At 30.2% G+C, this 25,506-nt stretch overlaps 4 protein-coding genes and 2 long non-coding RNA genes across 7 annotated transcripts; 5 read left to right on the top strand and 1 right to left on the bottom strand.

The window, feature by feature from the left end:
- The first annotated feature begins 91 nt into the window (after positions 1–91).
- LOC552311 (T-box transcription factor TBX10) lies at positions 92–8,138 on the top strand. Of its 2 annotated transcripts, none has more exons than XM_026446483.1 (4): positions 92–2,191; positions 2,288–2,643; positions 3,111–3,362; positions 7,479–8,138. In XM_026446483.1, exons 1-4 carry the CDS (start codon positions 2,059–2,061, stop codon positions 7,986–7,988), a joined length of 1,251 nt encoding a protein of 416 aa, XP_026302268.1. In that variant the 5' UTR covers positions 92–2,058; the 3' UTR covers positions 7,989–8,138. The 2 variants fall into 2 exon arrangements, with proteins under 2 accessions (XP_026302268.1, XP_026302269.1); XM_026446484.1 differs by having other exon boundaries at positions 2,310–2,643.
- A 2,504-nt stretch (positions 8,139–10,642) lies between these two features.
- Positions 10,643–12,927, bottom strand: LOC102656232. The gene is made up of 4 exons (XR_411276.3): positions 12,196–12,927; positions 11,869–12,033; positions 10,949–11,560; positions 10,643–10,857 (listed from the first exon to the last, which is right to left on the bottom strand). It is a non-coding gene; the product is annotated as an uncharacterized LOC102656232 (long non-coding RNA).
- A 1,345-nt stretch (positions 12,928–14,272) lies between these two features.
- On the top strand, positions 14,273–19,039 carry LOC412314 (rho GTPase-activating protein gacU). Its single transcript, XM_016918022.2, has 8 exons — positions 14,273–14,710; positions 15,004–16,168; positions 16,306–16,594; positions 17,100–17,250; positions 17,329–17,653; positions 17,779–18,128; positions 18,206–18,593; positions 18,728–19,039. The coding sequence occupies exons 2-8, from the start codon at positions 15,024–15,026 to the stop codon at positions 18,948–18,950; spliced, it is 2,871 nt and encodes a 956-aa protein (XP_016773511.1). The 5' UTR covers positions 14,273–14,710; positions 15,004–15,023; the 3' UTR covers positions 18,951–19,039.
- A 775-nt stretch (positions 19,040–19,814) lies between these two features.
- LOC724555 lies at positions 19,815–21,485 on the top strand. Its single transcript, XM_026439305.1, has 3 exons — positions 19,815–20,782; positions 20,864–21,147; positions 21,230–21,485. The coding sequence occupies exons 1-3, from the start codon at positions 20,636–20,638 to the stop codon at positions 21,396–21,398; spliced, it is 600 nt and encodes a 199-aa protein (XP_026295090.1). The 5' UTR covers positions 19,815–20,635; the 3' UTR covers positions 21,399–21,485.
- Position 21,486: 1 nt separating this feature from the next.
- LOC113218520 lies at positions 21,487–23,134 on the top strand. The gene is made up of 2 exons (XM_016910676.2): positions 21,487–22,063; positions 22,150–23,134. The coding sequence occupies exons 1-2, from the start codon at positions 21,797–21,799 to the stop codon at positions 23,068–23,070; spliced, it is 1,188 nt and encodes a 395-aa protein (XP_016766165.1). The 5' UTR covers positions 21,487–21,796; the 3' UTR covers positions 23,071–23,134.
- A 1,220-nt stretch (positions 23,135–24,354) lies between these two features.
- On the top strand, positions 24,355–25,449 carry LOC102656130. Its single transcript, XR_411275.3, has 2 exons — positions 24,355–24,741; positions 24,838–25,449. It is a non-coding gene; the product is annotated as an uncharacterized LOC102656130 (long non-coding RNA).
- Positions 25,450–25,506: the final 57 nt, after the last annotated feature.

Raw genomic sequence — 25,506 nt, forward strand, 5'->3', positions numbered from 1 at the left:
TTCACGAAAAAAAAAAAAAAAAAAAAACTCATTCACCATTTTTTGTTCTCTCATTCATACTCTAACATATATATATATATCTTTGAGCCTTTGATATACATATTCATACTTTATAGAGTGTTCATCTTCTAATTTTCTTCACTTATAACTTTTTGTACATATATTTGAAATCCTATTGGTATACTATTGATACAATGTTGCGAATAATAAAATTCATACTTAATTGTACAATTTTATCCATTTTCAACGAAATACACCGTTTAATTATTTTTCGATATTTTAACAGTTTGTTAGATCGGTTTAGAACAATGTCAAAGTAACAAATACATGTATAATCTAGAATTATATTACACTTCACTATAAGAAGATATTACTCGAAATTTATATAAAATATGAACGTAAAAAAAAATCTTCAAAATAGATTCTTAAATGAACATTTATCCTTCAAAATTGATAATAGAATTAAAACAAACAATAGAACTATACATATATATATATATACACAATTTATCGATTAAATAATAATCTCAAAACAGTTTGTACTTAACGACATTCTCTTAGAGTGAGTACTATGTATCGAAAAAAAAAAAAGAAACAAATTTTTACCAAGCAATAAAACTTTTAAATTCTTAATTCTTAAGTTTTCTTTCGAGATTGATCAACTTTAACAAAAAGATCATCAGATAGTAAAATCGGGGATAGAAAAATACATGGATCGATCGATTAAATTAAATTAAAATCAATTGTGAACGTTTGTTTCTTTGTTTACAAAGAAAAGTGGAGCGGAGGGAGGAAAGGATCGGAAGGATCTCTGCGAGGAGGGAAGGGGAGGGCGAGAGAGGACGACAACAAGTCGAAACTCGACTCTTTTCTTACAAACGGGATTATTAGTTTCGCTGGAAATTAAGTACAACACGTAGCCGCGAGGTACGCGAGGCGCGTGCCTCGCCCCTGACGAGCGGTGCGCTCGCGTACGGTGTGTTTCGTCCACGAAGACTCCGCCTTTCGGCGCTACTTCGGGGCTTACGGGGAGGAAGAGGATGTGCTCCGCTACCGTCCCGTACCGAGCGCGAGTTGAGGCCGGCGTGGGTGTCCGCTAGCGGAGGAGGATCCTCGGGAGACCCCTCCTCCCTCGTAAAAACTTTCCCTTCCTTCCGATCCTTCCCCCTCCTCCTCCTCCTTGCTCGATCGAGGTTTCACCACTTCGCGGAGTGGAGAAACCGGCGAGAACGCAGAGGAGGAGATTTCTGTGGAAAAGGAGGGGGGGGGGAGGAGGAGGGCGTATAGATCGGAGAGTGATGTGCCGATGATAAGCCGGAGAGATGTAGTCGACTCGGGGGAGTTCTTTCTGATTCATCCGATGCCCCGCGCCGTTCAACGCCGCGGCTTTAAGCGCCTTGTCAGCGTCCGGATCCCGAGGTGAGGACAAGCCCTGTTGACGAGAGGTGTGAGATCCCGTCGCCCGGGATGTCGAGCAACCGCCACTGATATTTCGCCCAAGGATCTCGAGCCTCCGCTGATTGCCTTGAAAACGCTTAATGAGCGGTCACGAAAGATAAGCATTCTACGAATCTCCGCTCCGCCGATTTCCTTTTTCATTCCCTTTTCCAATCTTTCCTTTCCGTTCTTTTTCTCGTCTCGTCTCGTCTCGACGAACGAGCTCCCTACAAACAATCTCTCTCTCCTTATTTTATTTTTTATTTCTTTTCTCGCGCGCGATTGTTTTATGCGAATCGAACGACAAAGTTTGAAAGTTCCGCCCTCCCCGCCCTCCCCTCCCCCCGCTCTCCCCCCCACGGAAGGAAAACAGTGCTCTGCAGGAGAGAAGGAAGGAAAAGAAAAGAAAAGAAATGAGAAGAAAGATTGATACAAGTGCTCGAAAAGGATTGTGTGTTGTAATTTTGTGAAAAATTTTGTGCGCGATCGAGATCAAGGGGAGGAAGTTTCTTCTTACTTTTTCTGAATAAAAATTTTTGTTGTAAAAAAAATTCGAATAACAGTTTACAATAAGGAGTTTACGCTTATCGTTTCATTGATGCGAGAGTCGCGAGTACGAAGATGCAACAGCAGTATGATCAACGACACGACATCACCGCCGATTGTTGCTACCAACAATGGATTTCTCATCATCAAAGCCAGCACGGTCAACCTATGACGTCGAATTTACCGTCCCCTATGCAACAGATGGAAGGTAATGTCAATTTGTTCCTTCGAAACTTTTTTCCCTCCCCACCTCTCCCCCTCCTCCCTCCCTTCCTTTTAATTAATCGTTGCCATCGTTATTTAGCATGTTTACAATCGGCGGGAAGGGTGAAGCGATCCCGAAGCCCGAATATGTCGAAGGGGCAATCCGCGTTGACAGGCCAGCCCGCGAATCCCACTCCCGTCACGTCCGCGTCGACCGCCGTCGAGCCACGCAGCAACGACAGCAACAACAACAATCATCATCACGGCGATCATCATCCGGCCGAGAACGGCGCGAATTCGTCGGAGACGGAGATTTGCTCGAAGAGGCCTCTTCACCCCGCCCTTGTAGGCGCGGGGGCCGCCCTCGAAGCGAAACCACTTTGGGAAGAGTTTCATCAATTGGGGACCGAGATGATCGTAACTAAAGCTGGAAGAAGGATGTTTCCCACTTTCCAGGTATTTCATCCTTTTTCAACCGGACCGAACGGTTGTATTGCGAGAAAAATCGATATTGCGTGACCTTGTGTTTATGAAGAAAGAAAACAAAAATATTTCCTCGAAACGGGATATATTTATACCCACTTCTAAACGGGATAGCTATTTAATTACACTTTGGAACTCGAATAATATAATTATAAATAATAATAAAATTGTTATTAATAACGATATTATGCGCGAGGAAAGAAAATACCGATGTTATGTTTCGAGAGAGAGACACTCGATAAAATACAATAACACGAGTCGCTCGTCGTACAATACGTACAATACGCGGTATGTTATGCAGAGAGTATATAGTCGGTTATTAGTAATGTCAGTGTAGCATATCATATAGAGCGACTTCGGCCGTAGTACGTCAGTGGCGTTTCACGGAGAGCGGTGTAAAAGTTACTCTTATGCGTAATATAAATATTTAATGCTCGCAGTGTCGATTCTTCGGATTGGATCCCGCCACCGATTACCTCCTCGTCATGGATTTCGTACCTTGCGATGACAAGAGGTACAGATACGCTTTCCACAGCAGCGCTTGGGTGGTTGCTGGCCGAGCCGATCCGGTCTCACCACCGAGGATTCACGTACACCCAGACAGCCCCGCGAGCGGGGCTCACTGGATGAAACAACCGGTCTCCTTCGACAAGTTGAAACTAACCAATAATCAACTCGACGACAACGGGCACGTAAGTCGATGAAATTGAAATATTTTATTTTTCTTTTTTAAAAACGTTAAATTTCGTCGCGTGTGAATGTTGAAAATATTTCTAAACTCGATCTGGAAATCGATTCGGAACAATGGTTTTTAACGCGCGTTAAAATTGGAGAAACACCTGCGCAATAAAATAGAACGAGGGACAGCGAGAGAAGTTTTCACGGCGGTATCGCGTTCCATGTGTTTGTCGTTTACGGACGAGTTCGTCTTAATTGACCTGAGATACGAGCCTGTCTACCGCGAGCAATTACAACGGTGGGACCGACACGTTGTTAATTTTTATGAGATAATTCGTCTTTTTATGTCTCCTCCTTCTTTCTCTTCCATCCTTAAGTAAATCGTAAAATGACCAAGCTTCGTTTTTTGATATATATAAATATATATATATATATATATATATATATATATATTTGTTTTTTTCGAACAAGTTCGAATCGAACAAACGAAAAAAATTACTGTTGAATGGACGATGTTACAAAGTACGACAATGAGATATGGTTCCATTAGAAGCTATTATAGTCTTACGAGTAATTAGTAGCAATAATTGTTTTAACACGTTCCTCAGATTTATGCCTTGTTGGCAGATGGAACATTACCGCGTGGCCAACGAGTCATTGACTCCGTGCTTCCTTCAGAATCCTTTCCGTGATAAATGGATATAATTTTCAGGGATAAAATCACGATCAAGGGGATTCGACAAATCGGTTGTTTCATTGATTCCTACGTATCTGCGTGCACGGGCTCGTACGAGTTGGTGGCGGTTTAAAGTTGTGATCGCTAATATCAGAAGTCTATCATTAGCTTTAGTCGTATTTCTACACCGAGCACACCTCTCACTTTGTATACTCTTTAGATCTTCTCTTGTCCGCGCCTTATTAATCCTGTTCTCCTGTCGCCACGAAGAACGGCAATGGAAACTGTACCGCACCGTAAAGTAACGTAAACATATGTAATATAAACTAAACCGTAGAAGCCTGGGAAAAAGACGGCGAAACGATTTCGACGTGTTTACGACTTTCGAAAAGGATTGCCAGCGTGGAAGAATTTTTCACTCCGCGGGAAATTTATAAATACGCCATGCGGGAAAATGTAAAATTTCGTTTTGTGAAACCTTTTTTTATCGGTAATTAAATTTATATAATTCATCGAATCGAATCGAATTATTTCGATCGGAAAAATTTATTCGCACGTTGCAAAAGTTTTTATCGATAACCAAATTTATATTCTTCAAATAGAATTATTTTGAATAGAAAAATTTATTTCTACGTTTCAAAAATTATCGATAATTAAATTTGTATTATTCATCGAATCGAATCGAATTATTTCGATCGGAAAAATTTACTCGCATGTTACAAAAGTTTTTATTGATAACCAAATTTATATTCTTCAAATAGAATAATTTTGAATAGAAAAATTTATTTCTGTGTTTCAAAAATTATCGATAATTAAATTTACATTATTCATCGAATCGAATCGAATTATTTCGATCGGAAAAATTTACTCGTACGTTACAAAAATTTTTATCGATAAACCAAATTTATATTATTCGAATCAAATTATTTTGAATAGAAAAATTTACTTCTACGTTTCAAAAATTATCGATAATTAAATTTATATAATTCATCGAATCGAATCAAATTATTTCGATTGGAAAAATTTACTCCTATGTTATAAAAGTTTTTATCGATAATCAAATTTATATTATTCGAATAGAATTATTTTGAATAAAAAAATTTACTTCTACGTTTCAAAAATTATCGGTAATTAAATTTATATAATTCATCGAATCGAATCGGATTATTTCGATCGGAAAAATTTACTCGCACGTTACAAAAGTTTTTAACGGTAATCAAATTTATATTATTCGAGTCAAATTATTTTGAATAGAAAAATTTACTTCTACGTTTCAAAAATTATCGATAATTAAATTTATATTATTCATCGAATCGAATCGAATTATTTCGATCAGAAAAATTTACTCGTACGTTACAAAAGTTTTTATCGATAATCAAATTTATATTATTCGAATTGAATTATTTTGAATAGAAAAATTTACTTCTACGTTTCAAAAATTATCGGTAATTAAATTTATATAATTCATCGAATCGAATCGAATTATTTCGAAATGGAAAAATTTACTCGTATGTTACAAAAGTTTTTATCGATAAACCAAATTTATATTTTTCGAATAGAATTATTTTGAATAGAAAAATTTATTTCTACGTTTTAAAAATTATTGGTAATTAAATTTATGTAATTCATCGAATCGAATCGAATTATTTCGATCGGAAAAATTTACCAAATTTATACCAAATTTATATTATTCGAATCGAATTATTTTGAATAGAAAAATTTACTTCTACGTTTCAAAAATTATCGGTAATTAAATTTATATAATTCATCGAATCGAATCGAATTATTTCGAATGGAAAAATTTACTCGTACGTTACAGGATAGATATACGCAGAGCAAGAGTATGAAAAAAGTGAAAAGTAAATTTTTCTTATCATTCTTTTCTTTTTTTTCACTCTGTAACATCGAACACTCGGGGAAGACTCTTCTTCTTAACCCTCGTTCCTCTTCATTGTGTCCTAATGCACCTGCAGTGCTGCGCCAAAAATAATCGTTCCTATGTATTCGTGCCAAATTCATACGTGTCAGGCAAGTGTTGCAAATAAAATGATTCGGCGTACGATGAATCGGTATTGGCATGCTGATTAACGAATTCATCGTAGATCGATTCAGTCAAGTTTATTTGATCGGTGAAAAGGACGACGGTGCGATTCAAAACCATTCGATTCTGATCGCTGAACGAAGATGTCGCGATTCATCCTCTCGGGATTGATATCAATTTGGTTGCTGTTGGTCCTGATCCATTTATTTCAAAATTTGCACGAGCATTTGGTGATACGACGTATCGTGGATTATTCTAAACCAATATCGAATCAATATCGATTTTAAATTTTAACGATAGATATATTCGAAAATTCGATTTATATTACTTACGAGTTTAATAATTCTTATAAAAAGAAAAAAAAAAGAATAGAAATTTCACACATAAATTATTATTCGACGAAAAAGATAAACGCGAGATAAACACGAGATTGTTTTGATCGGACGGATTTTATTTTGTGAACACTGCGCACTGTCAAAATACGAAAAGCTTTGTAGCTCGCGTTCCACACGAAAATTTATTGCTTTGCACGCGGAAAAAATTTTGACTCGTGGAGAAAAGGGATCCCTTCCTTCACGCGCTATGGAACAGTTTGTTCCCTTAATTGCGCTCGAAAACTCGTACCATCGGGTTTTATAAAAAAAAAAAAAAAAAATTGGAATTCAGCGTTGAAACGCTTAACGATTTCACTCTCTTAATTGGCGGTTTCGTATTCTCAAAGCGAGTGAACAGTAACTATTCGAATGTTATCGCTTTAAACTTTTTAACAAGAAAAAAAAAGATATATATATATTTAAGAAGAAACGTGTGATCGAATGATGTTAACGAATAAAAAGTAGAGAAGAAAAAAAGAAAGAAGAGGAAAAAAGAACAAAAGAAAAAGGAGGAAAAATCGCAATCGTCCAAAGAGATTTTAGAGGTTAGGCCACACACACCGTACGCATTGTGAGGATGACTCTTCTTTCTCTCTTTCTGCCTCCCCCTCCCTACCCAGCACTCCTTTTTCCGTGTATTCAAAGAAACACATGCCCTAGCATATGCCGCGGTAAGTGTGTGCAAGAGGAAGGACGAGGGTGTCGGATTGCTGAAGAAAATCGGGGGGAGGAGGAGGTTAGTTTTTACACTAATTAGTCACCGAGTCTCTTGTGGCTGTCAAACATTGTGACCGCCCCCCTGCGGTAGTCCTTCCTCTCTCGGAGAAGGAAGATCCTCACGTGTGTGCCTTTTTTTTTCTCCTCTCTTTTTTCTCTCTCTCCTTTTTTTTTCCTCTTCTCCTTTTCTCCTCTCTCTCTCTTTCTTTTTTTTCATTATCATTACACATCGCCACAATCATGCACGCATTACGATTTCCTGCAAAAGAGGAAATCTTATATAACAATTGTAATAAATTCGATTCATCGATTGTTTTTGCAGATAATCTTGAATTCGATGCATCGATATCAGCCACGTTGCCACGTCGTGGTAGCACCTTCGCCGCCCGGCTCTGCCCCCGATCCACGGACCGAGAATTTCAAAACGTTCACGTTCCCGGAGACACGATTCACAGCCGTCACCGCGTATCAGAATCATCGCATCACGCAGCTCAAGATCGCGAGCAACCCGTTCGCGAAAGGTTTTCGGGATTGCGAGTCGGACGAGTGCGAGCCGGTCGCCGTTGTTCCGGGGATGCAAAATCCGGCGAAGAGGGCCGCGACAGGAAGTGGCGGCGTTTTGTCGTCCAACTACGTAAACGCTATACCCACGGTGCAAATTCCAAGCATATCGGCGGGCCAAGAGCATCATCAATTTTACGGAGCTACAGCAGCCGGGCCTTGGCCGTACGCGGGACACCATGGACAACATGGCGCGACTGCGCACATGAATTCCATCCACTATCCTCATCATTCTCATCCCGGGCCATCATTGTACCACGGGCCACGGTAATTCGAATTTTCCTCCCTTCCTTTCTCCCCCTCCTCAAAATTTTTCCCCGAGAAAAATGACACGGTGAAATTTGTGAATCATTTGTGATCGTAGTTCGAGTAGTGGATAAATAATTATCTATCAAATCGTTTCGAAGCTGAAAAAGAAAAAGAAGGAAGGAAGGAAGGAAGAAAAGATTAAGAAGGGAGTAGAGTTATTAAAATTGGAGAAAATTAATTGATTCTCGATCGATGCCAAAGTAACGTGATAACGCGTCAGGTGATAGAAGATAAGTTTTTACACGAAGAACGGATGAATTTATATTACGAGTTAATTTTTAAACGAGTTACGTTTAAAATAAGATACATAAGGATAAATAAATGAGAAACATTCGTTCGAATGTTTGTATCAAAGATGTAATGTAAATTAGGTTTAAGGATATAGAGTTATTTAAATTATACACGTAATGCAACGTAAATGTCTTATCAGGTTTGTATGGAAATATATGTTTATTATATTTCTCGAGATTCAAGATCCTCGGGTAAATGATCGTTGTAAACGTTATATCGTTATTATAAATATAACCTCTATTTATTTAAAGATACTTATAAACGATTCATATTATATTAGAATATTTATAAGATTTACGAAAAATTATATTATACAAATGATTTACTGGAGGATCTTGTGAAGATATATATTTTATATATATATATATATATATATATATGTATGTATGTAATAAAAGATTGACTGGTGTTCACGATGATAAAATTGCGTGATACAAATCGGTTAGTGTCGTAGGTCCGTAGCGAGCCAGTCGAAAAAGAAAGTGCCTTTTGTAGGAGCAAAGTGCATCTATTTATACAGGGTGTCTGAAATGCCAAACGAGCTTAAAACGCTCTCGAGCCAAGACGGGAAAGTAAACGCACCGTGACAACCCATGAGAGAAACTCGGCTATTAAGTGCCTTAATAAATTATTCGACAAGTATCATGTGTACCATTGTGTTTCGAAACTTTTTTGCCTTGCTTATGTTAAACAACATATTAAAAAAAAAAAAAAAGAAAAATAAGAGCTTTATATATGAAAATGAAAAAAAAAAGAAAAATCTTAATACCAAATATTCAGAGTTTACAGTTAATTATTTCACAATCTCTTACGAATATCCTCTCTTCCTAATTCCCTTCTATACACACAAAACTTCTTTTTCTTAATCTATCCTTTTTTCCTTTCTTTTTTTTTTTTGTTTCTGAAGTCAAAATTTGTCAAAGAAATTTACCAAATGGCTACTGGAAATGATTTTGGTAAACGTTCACTAAATGAACGTGGTGCATAATTTTGACATCAAGATTGCTAGAAATGACAAACTAATGCCAACAAAGCGAGGTAGCAGTTTGTCGGTTCCTAAGCGTAGAAAAACGGATAGACCGACGTGCACCATGATTGATGGCGACGCGAAGAAGCTCGTTGTGTAAACATATTACAGTATACCATATCCTTAATGACTCTTGGTGAACATCTTCCCTCGTGCATTCACAAAACACGGTCGTTCGTAATCTGCGCATGTTTTTGCAAAGAGAAATAAAAATTTGAACAAAGACAGAATAATTATTTCTCTTTGAATTAATATATATACATATATCAATCAAAATTTCACATCAATATTAAATTACATTCGAGTGATAATCAATATTTTCAATATTCTTTTCTAATTTAGAATAAATGAAATGATAAAGATAGATATAATTATTATAATTTTAACGTGTTGAATAGCTGGACAAAGTTTCAAGATTCTTAGCACGCGTTCGTAAAAGAAATAGAACTTTCTTTTAACTGGATACGATAGGAAGAGCAAAAGTAAAGAGGAAAAAGAAGAAATCTCGTGTTTCGGAAGAACCGGTGCAAGCATAGACTTTTCGGCTACAGAAAGGCCGCGCTTATCGGTGACGCGTGACGGCGCCGGTAATAAAAAGCGGCCGTCGGCCTATCTTCGCTTATTCTTTCATCTTCCTCGTAGGTACTAGCTCTATAGAAGCTTAACCCCTGGCAGGGGTTAGGTGACACTGCGCTGCTGGTGGCATTCTTCTTCACTTGGAATTGATCTGTCGTTGCTGATTTGTTTTTCAAACTGATTTGAAGGAACGTCCTTTGCAATAATAATTGATAATTGATGAACATAATTATGATTATGAAGATGATAATTATTTGATCAATTTGCCTAAAAAAAAAAATAAAAAATTAATCTTTTAAATGAGTAAAACCTATAATAAGAAATGGACAATTAAAAGAGATACATATATGTGGAAAAAAAATTACCGCTTTCCAATATTCAATCCAATGTTCAATATGTTATCAATTCTTAATTAAATCCTGAAGAAGAGAAAAAGTGAATGAGTAATTCAGAAGAACTTTGAAATACATTTCTCATGATCATTCCTTTGATCATTCAAACTATTATTACTGAATGAAATTCTATACATAGGAGACGAAATGACAGGTAGCACTGAAGAAATAAGAAGTATAAAATGACAGATAGGAAGGTAAGGAAAGCAACTAAATAAATTTCGCTAATTTTCCGGTAGTAGCTTGTTGGTTACGGATCAAAGACCGACAAATGAATCGCTCAGTGGATAGAAGAAAAAAAAAGGTGAGAAATAGGAAGAAAAAGCAAGGAAGAGCGTGCATCCGTAAACCGAAACATCTTGGGGTGAGGTCTTGCGTTATCCCACGGGCCATGAATCCGTCATCGCTAGCTACCAGAGGGAGTACTGCGTATACGTGCAGCGACTGCCAGGAGCTTTTATAGTTTCCATGCAGTTTGATACAACCAAAGGGTTTTTTATACCTTCGACAAGAACCGCACTCCACTCTCAAGCATTCATTGATCGCTTAAAAGAAGAAGAAAAAAAAATAGATTAAAACTCTGAAAAGCGTGAATGAATGAACAATTATTCAATGGTGCAACTTTTTTCTACGTACCTTGGTTTAATTATTTCTTATGATGTTTCATATAAAAGTGAACATTAATTTAAATAAATTTATATCAACAATAGAAGATTTAAATATAATCAGAAAATTCTTCCTTCAAAATCTTGTAGCAAATGAAGAAAATGGAGAAAGAAAACTTTTCTATTTTGTTATTACTTATATATATATATATATGTATAAGTAAAAAAAAATTCGTGAAGACAAAAAGAATATTTGTTATTTCGAGAAATAGGGAGAAGCTTCCGTTTCGGTGCAAAGCTCTCAAAAGAAGAGAAGCGTGTAGATCTAGAGTCTCGTACGATGGTGGCATATACGACGAGCAGAAGTTCATATCCTGCGGTACCAGCCACACGAATATGGCTGCAATGACAGATTTACAGATTCCAGCCATCGGGCTGGTCGCTTCTTCGGGATTCTTAAAGCGTACGTTCAGCGAGCGAGATGTGCCTTGGATGGCCCGAGCGTGCGTCAAATCGCACCTCGACTGTTTATGCTTTACGTCTGCAACCTTCGTCTCTGTCTACTTCTTAAATTTCTTCGTCATCACCACTCTTCTTTTGCACCATAAGTAACTCGTCTTTTATTTAAGTATTGAATTTAAATCTGGGAAGCATAGATTAATAGTTTATGTTTTCTTGTTTTAATCGATTAAAATTTAATATTTTACGTTGTGTAATAATAATAATAATAATTAGATTAAAATAACCTCGTTTATTGTTTCGAATTATTAATTCGAATTAAACAATGTCTTATTTTAGAGAAAATAAATTTCGTTAACAAAAAAGAAACGGAATTTATTATACACCAACTGAAATTGAACATTGGATATAATGTATTATGTTGAAAAGTAAGGAGCATAATTAGCTTTATGCTACAGACTTATTAGCAATAATAAAATCACTATAGATTACCGGTTGTCGACTCATCCTCCTTAATTGCACGTCGACAAGTAACTTGGAACAAATATGATTTAAAATTGGGTTTGATCATAAATTTAATTTTGAGCCAAAATGGCAAACTATCTATTTCTATTTTTTCTATTTTCCTCGCATATATATATGTATATATATTACTTCCTGGAATGTATAATGAGAATTAATTTTATTGAAATATGTATGGTAGGAAGAAAACAGGAAGAAAGACGGACATGTCTGTTAGCGCCATGAAAACTGTCCAAGCAAGCGAAGTATCCGAAGACAGACACTGACCGTGAACCATAAGACTTAAAAGAAGTTTACCTTATGTCGTAAATAGAAGGACGTCTTTCTTACACCCGAAGTTGACACGAAGAACCACGTGCTCTATAAAGTTTCAAGAATTTCAATCCTCCGCTTAAACTTTATGTTAAATTTTGTTGGCTTTAATTTATTTTATTCACTATTGATATATTTTTAGTTATATTATATTTTTTATAAAAAAAAAAGAAAAAAAAATTGACATAAAACCACTTAATCAAAATGAATAAATGAATCAAATGTTTTTACAGAATTCTTTCGGCACAATCCAATACTTGCCAATTTTACGAAAAAAACCAGACAAAAGAAAAGTAATACGTATAAAGTGAATCTCAAAAGATTTTCGCTGTAACATAGAGAGAGAGAGTCGGCAGGCATATCCTATCTCGCCGCTGGAATCCTCATATGTCTTTCATCGTGCCTTTCCAACACCTCGGAGCCTCTCGGATCATTTTGCTCGGTCTCTCTTCCTCTTTTCTTCCGAGAGTCCATGTCTCAAGCCACGGCAATACGAGAAGGCAATCATATCCCATCCCACTGTCCCAGCTCGACCAAAATATCACTTCAACTACTTACTGAGTGGCCAAAACCAGGGCCGTGCTTGCACGGTATGTCAATCACCCCATGGAACTTCTATTTTTCTTAATTTCTATTGTACAGCGTAATGTGATCACATCGAACGGCCTTGATATTTTATTTTCTTTGATTTTTTACTGATAACTGTGCAAAGAAAATCTTATTACTATTTAATATTTTAAACATTATACTATATAATTTTTGTAACATTTGTAAAAATTATTGTTAAATTTGAAATCTAAAATTATATTTTTTAAAAAAAATCATAAATAATTTATAAGATATATTATACAAAAATGTATATATATATATATATATATATATGTATTTAATACATCTTATTTTATAACAGAATAATAAAAAATTATTTAATAATTTAATGTTTCTCTTCATATTTCTTTCTTTGCAAGTGCGTTTCTATAATTTTTAATCCAAATAAAAAAATATCACAAATAATTTTTCTTAATATTAACTGTTGCGTTTAAAATATATTAAAAATTATTCACTAATATTGTAAAATACACAATATAATAACGATATATTAAGACGATAATAAATAAATCAGTTTATTAAATTCTAACTGTAAACAGATATGCAGTGGCGCCACATGACACAGATAATAAACGCAAACATATATTACCATTCGTTGGTTAGATACAATTACAGAGATAAGATATAAAATGAACCTATAATATTTAATTTTATATTTCATTTATAAAATAACTAATTATACAAAAATTAATGTTTAAATACACTCTTTACGACTAATAGTAAGCAGTAGAATGCAAGAATTATATTTAATTCATAAAAAATACATAAATAATAATAAATAAATAATTTTTCTGATTCGCAAATATTTCCATAAATTTTGTAAAACAAGTATACAACAAATAAGGAGAACAAACTATGTAAAAAGGATAAAGTAAAAATTGTGAAATTAACGTCATCTCTAGAATACTGCAAATGAACACACAAAGAAAAAATAGAAAATAGTAAAAAAAGGATAGAAATATAATAAGAATTGATCTTTATTGCCATCTTTTGAGTATTAAAGATATTTTTTCAAAGAATAAAATAGAGTAAAAATTGGAGTACAATATTGAATATTTTTGAAAAAATATCTTTAGCAAGTATAAACAAAGAAAGCAAAATGTGTGAAAAGGATAGAGATATAATAAAAATTAGCGTTATCTTTAAAGTAACACAAATGAAACACATAAAAAAAAGATAGAAAAGTGAGAAAAGAATAAAGATATTATAAATATTGGCCTTTAGCACCATTTTTTGAGTGCTAAAAAGATATTTTTTCAAAAATAGAATAAAACAGAGCAAAAATTAAAATATTCAATATTGAAAAGATTTTTGGAACTCAAAAGATAGCACTAAATCAATTCTTACTATATCTTTATCCTTTTCTCACTATTTTCTATGTGTGTCACTCTGAAGATGGCGCTAATTCTATAATTTTTATCCTTCTTACATATGGATTTACCTTCTTTGTCTATACTTGGTTTAACACGTGACTTCGAAGAAAGTATGATATATCAATTGAATATTCATCATTTTACTTTCAAAACTTACTTACATACCTTAAATTCTTTAATATAAAGAATATAAATATTACATTTTTGGCTTTACAATGTATTTTTAGAATAACAACTTTATAAAAAACATATATTCTGATATATGATATGAGTGTTTTGAAGCAAGCATCGCTTGGCAACAGTGGTGGCATTTAAATTCCATAATAGTTCTGTAATATTTTCGCTATTTTTTATTTATAATTTTAAATTGGAATTTAATTTCAATTCCAATCGTTACTAATTATGATTTAAAAATTATGAATCATAATTTTAAAAATGATAAAATATCTTGATGCATGATATAAAATGTTTTGAATGATAGATATACTTTCCTATACTTCATCTGTGCTAATTGTTTTGTAAGTAGTGTTTTTGTTTGAAGTTCTATGTGTTACGTGTACATTTGTAAGTGTATGAACAATTGTAAAAAGATTGAAACTATTAGCAATAATTTATTTAAGTCTAAAAATGAATATAAACTATGAATCTAATTAAATTCAAATCTAAAAGTGAAAACGTTTAAGAGACGTTCCAATACATAACCTTAATTTTTTTACAAATGTATGTGTCAATTGTTTAATCTATATAATAAATTATTTTTATTATATTTTAGCTACTTTTAATTACTAATATTTTTTATTTTTTTTTTAAGCATATATTTTAAATTTAACAATGGATACTCCAGGATCTCAAGCTTTGGAAGTAGCTAAAAATATGAAAGACTTAGCTGTATTTAAAAAACCATTAGGGGTTGCAAAAAAACATAAAAAAGTACAACCAAAAATCCTAGATGAAGATACATATATAAAAAGGATGGGAGAAATTATTCAAAGAGATTTTTTTCCACATTTAGATAAACTTCAAGCACAAAATCAATATTTAGATGCATTAGAACAAAATGATGTGAAAAGAATGAGAGAACTTTATGAAAAATATAGTTCAGGACGTCCAACAACTGAAAGACCTGCTAGTCCAGCTACATTTGAAACGCCTATGAATAAAATTGAATCAGAAGATGAACAATTTAAATCTTCAAAAGAATCAAAAGATACACCTGTTGATAAAATTATAAAAGATAAAGACAAAACAGAGCTTATACCTGGATTAGATGCATATTTGAGTACTCATACAAGTGAAGATAATGCAAGTTTCGAAGAGATGATGATTGAAGCAGAAAAAAGACTAAAGCTTAAATTTGCTTGGCTTTATAAAGCTGAAGAGAATTCTAAAGTATCGAAAAATGATAAAAATTCAGATACATTGGCTCTTGAAAATGATAACAAGAATCAATTAGACAGTTGGAATTATAAAAATAAAAATTATATTATGTATGTTCCTGATGGAGTAGAATTAACTCCTGATGAGAGAATAGATTTAGCTAAGAAAAAACAAATAGTAGTACATGAAAATACAAGACTTCGAATTAATCCTTTTAATGAACAACAAAATAAAGAAACTATTAATGAATTAGCAAAAAATCAATCAAAAGCTAATGATGGGAAGATAGGAGTTGATGGCAAAGAAATTGTAAGAAATCCAACACCTAGAGTAAATGGATTTAGCTTTGTAGCAACTCCAAGTCCAAGACCTGGAGAATGTGAGAGTCCTTTAATGACATGGGGTCAAATAGAAGGTACACCATTTAGATTAGATGGAGGGGATACACCATTATTGAGAACAAGTCAAGGACCATCGTTTAGAATGGCAGAACCTCCAAAAAGAGAGCAACTTGCATTACAACTAGCAGAAAAAGCTGGTGAAAGACATAGAGATAGAAAAAATAAAGCTTTAGAAGCAGCAAGAAAATCATTAGCAACGTAAATATACTTGTATTATTTGTATTTTATTGTATTATTGTGTTATTTAATTGTTTAAAAAATTTATATTGATTTTTATCTTCTTTTATCTTCTTTTTTTTATTTTTCTTTATCTATTTTTATCTTCTTTTATCTAGCCCATCACCTAGATCAACCATGGATCGTTTGAGTACTATGTCTCCAGCTGCTAGAAGATTAGCTACTCAAAAACTTCGTATAGCAAGTACACCAACTCCACGAAGAATATCATCTTTAAAAACACCATCAATAGGTATCAGAACACCTAGCACTCCACGAATAAATACAGTTTTAAAATCTGAAAATCATCTTGAAAACAGCAATACACGGTGTCAAGATTCTGTTCTTACTGATAATTTGCTTAATTTGCCTCTTCAAAGGCAAAGAGCAGCAGATTTTTTTAATAAATAAAATGTAAAAACATGTAATGTATTGTATATAACTGTAAATATATTATTATATAATAGAATAACAAATGTAAATAAATAAGTCTTCAGTATTCATTAAACGACAATTCATATTTTATAATAAAATGCTTAATTAAAAAATAATGTCTTCATTGATACCAAATCGAAAATTAATAATAAAATTAAATTAATAATATTTTGTTCCGCGACATATAAACAATAACATGGAAGTTACACGGAAATACCGATTCATCAAATTATCACGTATAACGTTCAATTCATTAAAAATATTGTATCGTAATTTAAATTATATCCAATACATATATATATTCGTTTATATTACCATAAAAATTTAATCAAATATATTTACTATTCAAAAGTTATTTAAATGCCCATTTTTTAAAAATACAGGAAGTTTTTATAGTATTTTAAAAAATAACAGGAAACGCAATATGCTATTAAATTGCATAATTTATCTTTGAATTCAGATTTTTTTGTATATATAAAGCGTTTACAAAAAAAGAATGAATCAGAATGTTCAGAAGATAATCATCAGTATGAAGTCTTCAATATTGAATACACTTTTTATCTTAACAATAGCATATCTAATAGTTCAAGTACAAAATAAGGAATGTACATGCGGTAGTTTGGGACAAGGTATATAATATTAATTAGAAAATTTAATTGTAATACAATAATTTTTAAAGATTAATAACTCAATTATATTGTCCATAGGTTCAAATCCTTGCACTTCTAGTGAGGTTGTTGTAAAAGCTACAAAATTACCAAAGCCTACACATTATGTATCACCACAAGAAATCAAGAATGCTGCAAATCCAAAAAGTAGTCAAATTGATTGTTCTAATTCACAAAGTAATAGCAATTCTATTCCTCAAAGTAACAGTGATTCAAAGAGCAGTACTTGTGGATGTACTGAAAATACATACAATAACAATAATTTAAAAACTCAAAGTGAAAGTTCAACCAATTCTAATGAATCTAAACAAAATTTAGAAACTTTGGAAAATTCTAATAATTTCAATGGCAATGTTGCACCTAGGTACTTGTTTTTTTTTTTATTAATAAATTTATAAAATTATAAATATTTATAAAACTGATAAAATTTAAATTATATTTAAAATCGAGAATTATATAAAAACTTATATATTTAATTTTTTTCTTTAGATTTTCACCAATTGGAGATTTATGTTATCCTCTTCCTAATATAGAACCTTATAGTGGAAAATTAATAGAAAAAACTAAAGTTACACCAGCTTATCCTGGTAAACTTGTATGTTGTCCTCCTTCAATTCCTTATGAAACATGTATAAACACAGCTATTGGAAAAACTGAAATTACATCTACTTCTGATCCCAAATCATTTAGCACATCTAATTTATATGGAAATATGAATTTTGAAACAAATTCTGCAATGTATAATAATTTACCTATTTTTAATTTAAATAATGGAAATGGGCAAAAACAATATTCAAAAATGAGCAGCACTTCTTCGGATTGTTTTGATTATATTACAGGTTTAATAATTATTAAATATATTATTGTAATTTCTAATAAAATATAAAAATTAAAAAAAAATTATTATATTTTTCAGATGAAATTCAAGATCATAATTCATATCCAGCAGCAATGCCAGCAGATGCAGTTTCTCTTACTCTTGCATACAAAAATCTTCGTGCACCAAATGTAATTTATAGACAAGGAAAACAATTTGTTCCAGAAGATAAATTATCTTTTGGTCATAGAACATTACCAACTGATGTAAAAAATGAAAATCAAATTCTTGATATTGCAGAAGAAAAATTAATAACAGTTAACAAACCTGTTGTAGAATTAAAATTAGCACCTCCAAAAACTGTTGTTATTGGTTCCTATGATGAACAAGAAGAAGCTAAATTAGCAGAACTTGAAGCAATTGAACGTGAAAGTATAACACAAGAAGAAACTTCTAATCAAATGTCAGAAAGTCTTATTACTTACAAGTAAGAAAGAGTTTAATGATTTAAAATAATGACTTAAAATTATTAATATTTTTATTAATACTTATATGCACACTTGCCAATATTAAAGAATATGTAATAATTATTATTAATTCTATATCACTAATTATTTACAGAGATTTAGGCTATGCACCAGTAAATGCAAATTATCCAAAATCTACAAATTATAATCAAGAAATAAGCAATATGAAAATTGATGATAATGAAGAAGAACCATGTGGATCTTTGGGACCATCCAGACCAGATTATATTCCAGGCAGAATAATAGTGCAAGAAAAACTTTTTAATGAAAATATGGAATTCCAGACTTCTTCAGGATCTAAATCATGTCCAACATAATATATCAAATAATGCAAGATTTGATTTTTTAATTTCAAATTACATTAAAATTGTACATTTTTTGTTAATAAATGGAAACAATATTTGTACTAGTATATACATAACTGAAAGAATTGATTAAATTATATAAATATGTATCTATGTAATAAAGAAATTTTTGTAATATTAATTTTATCTTTAATTCTACCTTTTATTATTACATTTATACATATATTACTTTTCATATTCATCAATAAATTTATTTAAAATTATGTGATTTATGTGATTATGAATTATGTGATTTTGAATTACTGAATTATGAATTACTGATTTTATATTTAAGAAATTAAAAAAAATCAAATAAGCAAATAATGAAATAAATTTTCTATATAATATCTATATTAAGTTTATATGAAATTTAAACAAGATAATTATTTATTGATTATTTATTGATTATTTGATTATTTTTATATATTTTTATAATAATAATAATAATAATAATAATAATAAAAATAAATTATATTAAAAATATAATTTTGTTTTTTTAATAATTGGGTTTTATAAAAATTATTATAATAATTAATCATTATTAGCATATAATTATTATGTATTATATAATAATACTTTATTTTATTTTTTTAATAATTAAATTATTTAAGTTAAAAATTTGAATTATATAATTTTAGTACAACGTAAAAATTGTTAATATAGCCATAATATTAAAAAAAAGAATATTTTTTCTTTAAAAAACAATTATTTTTTCGAATAATTATAATATATTAAATATATTATCTAAAAGATTATTTTTGAATAGATAAATATTTTTAAAATTTTAATCACTTAAAATTTGAAATGATTAAAATACATAAAATTATATTTCATTATTGTTTTTAAAATTTATTAGAATAAGAATTTTTCCTTCTAAGAATTGTGTTTGTTATAGCAAAATAATATTTTTTTTTTGAATTTCATAGTTTAAGTGAATCTATCAATATTTTATGAAATTTTAAAAAAAAGAAGAATTTTTTAATCAAAATATAACATAAAAAATGGGGAAAGATATATATATATATATTATAATTTCCTTCAAGTTTTTCTTTTTATTTTTTTTACACGATTTTTTTTATATATTTTATTCAAAATAAAATAAACATTCTATTTTATTTCACTATCACGATTATTTTAATATTTTTAATATGATAAAATTAAAAACTAAATTATATTAATCATACGAAATGTTTCAGATCAGATGTGCCGAAATCATACAATAAAGTATGTATGAAAGTTTTAATTTAAAATTTAAATAAAATTTAAATTTAAATAATAAACCTTAATAACGATCTATAGCTTCCCATACTGATTGATATAAAACAGTTATATTTAAAATTCTTAAAGAACGGTACGTGTTTTATTTCACTGTCAAATATTTTCGCAGTTTACTTCCGCAAGTAAAAATTTCATACTGTTCTTTGTTCAAACATGTTCAAAAATTACGAAATTTTTAGGAAAAATTTTATACTTTTTTACTCTTTATTAATTATACATATTTACAAATTGCATAATACGATGTATCGTTTAATTTGGTAATTAACCGGAAGATCAATTGTTTTTAATAAATATATGTATGAAATATATGTATATTAAGCACGTAAAATCGTTGGACACAGTTTAATTACATTTTGAATTGTGAATTTTAAAATATCGATATGAATTCAGAAACGATAACCTGGATTCTCATCGTTTATTCAGTTTGTGCTTTGGAAAGCTGTTACAGTTTAGATTACAATGGTGCTAAAATAGTGACTTACGGTGAACCTTGCGTTACGTCTCGTCGATTACCTTTTCAGATAGAAGTAATAAATTAATAATAAATATCTATTTATTAATTTTACAAAATAAAACTTTGTTATAACTTGTAACAAAATAAATTTCAGGGGCCTAAATCACCTCAAAAAGAGGAAAAAATACCAGTGTCACTGAATTTTAAAATGATTCCTGATACGTATATTCAGCCACATCGTATTGAATATCCAATTTCATTGGACATTCCATGTAGTACTTCATCACCATCAGAAAAAAAGTACGTTGAAGATACCTTACGTGGTAAAGTTTATGCGTACAATACTTATATTCCTCCTGTTAATTCTCCACCATCTCCATCTGTGAAAAATTACAACTTTAAAATTGAAAACGTTCCAATTACGACCAAAAATAATTAGTGAGTATTTCTAATTGATTGATATTTGATTTTTTATAAATATAGTTGTAAATTTTTTTTTTTTTTATTATTATGTCAACAGTAATTCTGAATGCGAAATGAAACAAGTTCAACGATTGAAAGGACTTCAATCTCGAATTGATCGAATTCTTGTTCCTGCTTGTGAAGTTTCATCATTGCCATTATCATCATCATCATCATTATCATCATCATTATCATCATCATGTCAATGTCAAAAATTTAACAATTAACAGAATTATTTATATTAATAATAAAATACAATATATTGAAATATAAAAGTGATCAAAAGTTTAAAACTTTTTTATCTATTTAATAAAATGAACGTATGAAAGTATGTAGAATAAATATAATTGTATATACATATATTTTTTCTTATATTATTATCATATAATATTTAATGCGTAAGTAATCGCTGAAGATTCAAATACGTGCTTTTTAATTATTTTCTGAATGTGTATATGCACGTAGAATCATACCATAATCATAATTATCTTAATTATTAATCTCAACTTTTGAAATTGCGCACGTTGTGCGTGCAATTTTCTTAAATAAAATATCAATTCTCCGACTATAATATGAAGCTGTCTTCATCGATCAAAATGGATAAGTGCATTTTGCAGTTGAAAAAATGAAGAATAAAGTGTCGAGTGTCTCTTTATTTTACGTGGTATTAAATACCATAATATTCATCGTTATTATCGGAAAAACTGATGCAATAACAGGAACAGTAGAAAACTCTTTGTCTACCTTGCATCATGGTTTACAATCTATTGTTTTAAAATCTTTACAAATCCCATCAAGATCATACAAAAAAGAAAACATTTTAACAGAGGATTCAAGTTTTTATAACAAGGATAATACAAAGATTGAAAGTGAAACAAGAGAAAAAGAACTGGTGTGTGATTTTTATGTTTTATTATTATTATTATTACGTATCTTTTTAAAATTAGAATAATTTATTAATGAATTGAACATTTTCAGAACGTTAAAGATAACTCGAACAACTTGCCAGAATCTTATCTAGAAAATATTTTATCGAAATATACTGATGAATTTTCTGAAACGCAAATTGATTGTTCCCAATCAAATTCATCTCTTCTGGAAACGTTAGAAAATTATTCCTGCAAGACAGAGGCATTAAATTATGGCCACCAGTATATAATGGAAATTATAATTCATGAATCTTTTTGTGAGCTGAACAAACTTTTTCATTACATCTTAATCGCGGTGAAAAATTTACAATCTGAATCCTCATTGATGTGGCTATTTAACATAATTCAAGATATAATCTCATTCGGTGATCTTATAATTAACAATAGTCTACCTGAAGTAATAGAGGTCGAATTGTCCAATTTAGAAGAATTTTTATATAATCCTAAAAATATAGAAAGCTTAATTAATAGTATAAAAAAATCTATCCCTATTTTTATTCCTATTGCAAGAAGTGTAATTAATTTAGTAAATTCTGTTAAAGAGATTTTCTTTCGCGTGCAAAATCTTTTTCAACATTTTGATTTTAATTTATTAGAGAAAATTGAAGATTTAAAGGAAATAGGAAAGAAATTATTCGTCTGGGGAAAACAATCAATAACTTCACTTTATAATTTCGCATTATATCCTCTAGAAGAAATAAAAAATTGTTTTTTTAATGCAATTATATGGGTGGAATCAATATTTAATAATTTGTTGAATTACATTAGACAAAAGTTATATAAGTATATAGTAACTTTTGAAGAAGGTATTAACATTTTACAAACTTTCTATAATGGTTATTATGCATCTGGATTCTCGGAAACATTGAACAAAATATTTTCAATAATCGAATCGTTTGAATCGTTTCTAATGAACGAAGGAAACGTAAATGTTTCGGCAACATCGATTGCCTCTACGCTAATATCGTAGCAAACCAGTCTTTCTTAATTATTTCCGAAATATACAAATGTAAGGAGTTCTATTCTAAATTTTCTGGTAAGAACAATTAATTTTCATTATTTTCTGAATATGATAATTATCATTTATTTACCAATTTTTATACGTAATACTTTTATATTTAATTAAAGATTCTCATATTCTATTAAATTCAATAATTAAATTTTTCCTATAAATTAATTAAATTAATATGAACTTAAGAATATTAATTTATAATAATAATAATAATGAAATATATTTTTACAGGATAAATATTACTTTCATCCATTGGGATAATTTGTAAAACTGATATTAATTATATCTTGCAATTCATTTACTTATTTTCAATATTTGTTCTTTTATAAGAATATATGTAAACAAATGATGATATATATTGTCACTATTCATACTTTTTTTCTTTCACAAATTTGTATAACTTTTCAATCAATTTTTCTGAATAAAAAATCCAATAGTTTTTTCTAATTTTTTTGTTTTCTTGTTCTTTTTCTTTTTTTATTATTTTCGAATATCCAGTTCCTTAAGAATTCAAATATTTTATTAATGAGATCAAAAAATTTTTTTCAAAATTCTTTGTTCTTATTTTTAATCGTTATTTTTTTTCTCGACATTTTCCAGGATTAATTTTTTTTATTTAAATTTTTTAAATTTATTTAAAAATATGTGTGAATTAGAAAAGTTTTTTATAAAGATAAAATATCATGTTTAATCGTAAAAATTTAATAATTCATGAAATACGAAATCATTTGCTAAAATTTTTACAATTTAACAATTTATTAAATTTATTGTATGTAATCACAATTTATAAATTAAAATTATTATTCATCAAATATGTATGTAAACTAAAATAAAAATAAATTGTATGATTCAAGAATAAAAAACTAATTCTTCAAAACCTTATTTATATTTTTTAAGAAATTTTGAACTATCAACTAAAATTTTCCGACATAAAAGCATTTATATTTCATAATATTTTCTTAATATTATGAATTTAATACAACTTGAAAATTTGAAGAATTGAAAACACAAAATAATTTAAAAGCAATTTGTCGCACATCTATTAACAATTTAATTTACATCGTGCAACATTTATTTATCTTAAAATGAAAAGGAAAGATAATTAAAATATCATCAATGGTTAAATTTATGATAAAAGTAATATATAAATCTAAATTTCTAAATGTATTTTCAAAAATTCCAAGAAAGAAAAATACTTTGATTGCACAATTTCCGCAAAACAAGATAGAACTTTGTGCAGAAAATATAAATCATGACGCAGTACACGGGACAATTAGTTCCAGTAAAACTTAAGTATTTATCCAAGGAATGATTCATTTTGTTTCAGTGGAAGGAAGAGGTAGCATATAAATACATACGTTGAACGGTTTATCCAACGGCTAAGAAATTGAGAATAACTGACAAGTATATAAAGCTTAAGTGGTTATTAGTTGTGATCTTTGATCTTGATTCATTTTATCGTGGCAATACACTTCGCTACACAGCTTCCATAGCAGTTTTCTACCGTCTCTCTGACAGAAGCTATCACATCTTTTTCCTTTTTCAACGGCTCCACGCCTAAACGATCGCATCATGTCTCGACCACTCTTACTAATTTTTCTCTTCGTTTGCGTAGTCTTTATTTCTCAGGTAAGTATCTAATAAATATATTTTTACGGTTGGATATTTTTGTCAATGATTTTTTATAATGTTTATCATACTGTTGTGTTATGGTTGATGTTAAAGGCTAATCCTTTACCCCAAGATGCGGAACATTCCAATTTCGACGATTTAACGAACAAGGCAAAACAAATTTTCGATGATGCGAAAGGAGCGCTCGAGAAATCCGAGTTGAATGATGCCCTGGAAAAAGCGAAATCATTTATTGGACAGGCTGGTGAAAATATCCGTAAAGAAATAGAGAAGATTGCGGAGAAGTTGCGTGATTAAATTTGGCCAACGTAATAATAATTTTCTTTATCCATTTGCATCTGTAATCTCTTTTAAACTTTAAAAATTACGTTTTTAATCGAGATAGTAATTTTCTTAGAAATTTGTAGATTAATCTTATATACATATATATATGTATTTTTTCGTTATTTCTCAAATAACACGTAAAGGTTATATTTGTTATTTTGAATTTTGTAATTAAGTACTTATACTTTTCTGGAAAACAATATTTAATTTTGATACAAAATTTGAAACAAAGAAATTATGTACAATATAAGAAAGTCAAGAATCCGTTAATGATTATTATAATACATATATATATATATATATCATTTTAATTTTTAAAAATTTTTAGAATAAATCTAGTAGTAAAGATAATATAAAGATGTATAAAGATATATAATATGATAATATACTTTTTATTCTTTTTTTCCTTTTTTATCCTTTTTATTTACAATATATTTT

This window comes from Apis mellifera, linkage group LG2 (assembly GCF_003254395.2).
Source record: "Apis mellifera strain DH4 linkage group LG2, Amel_HAv3.1, whole genome shotgun sequence".
Lineage (NCBI taxonomy): Eukaryota > Metazoa > Arthropoda > Insecta > Hymenoptera > Apidae > Apis > Apis mellifera.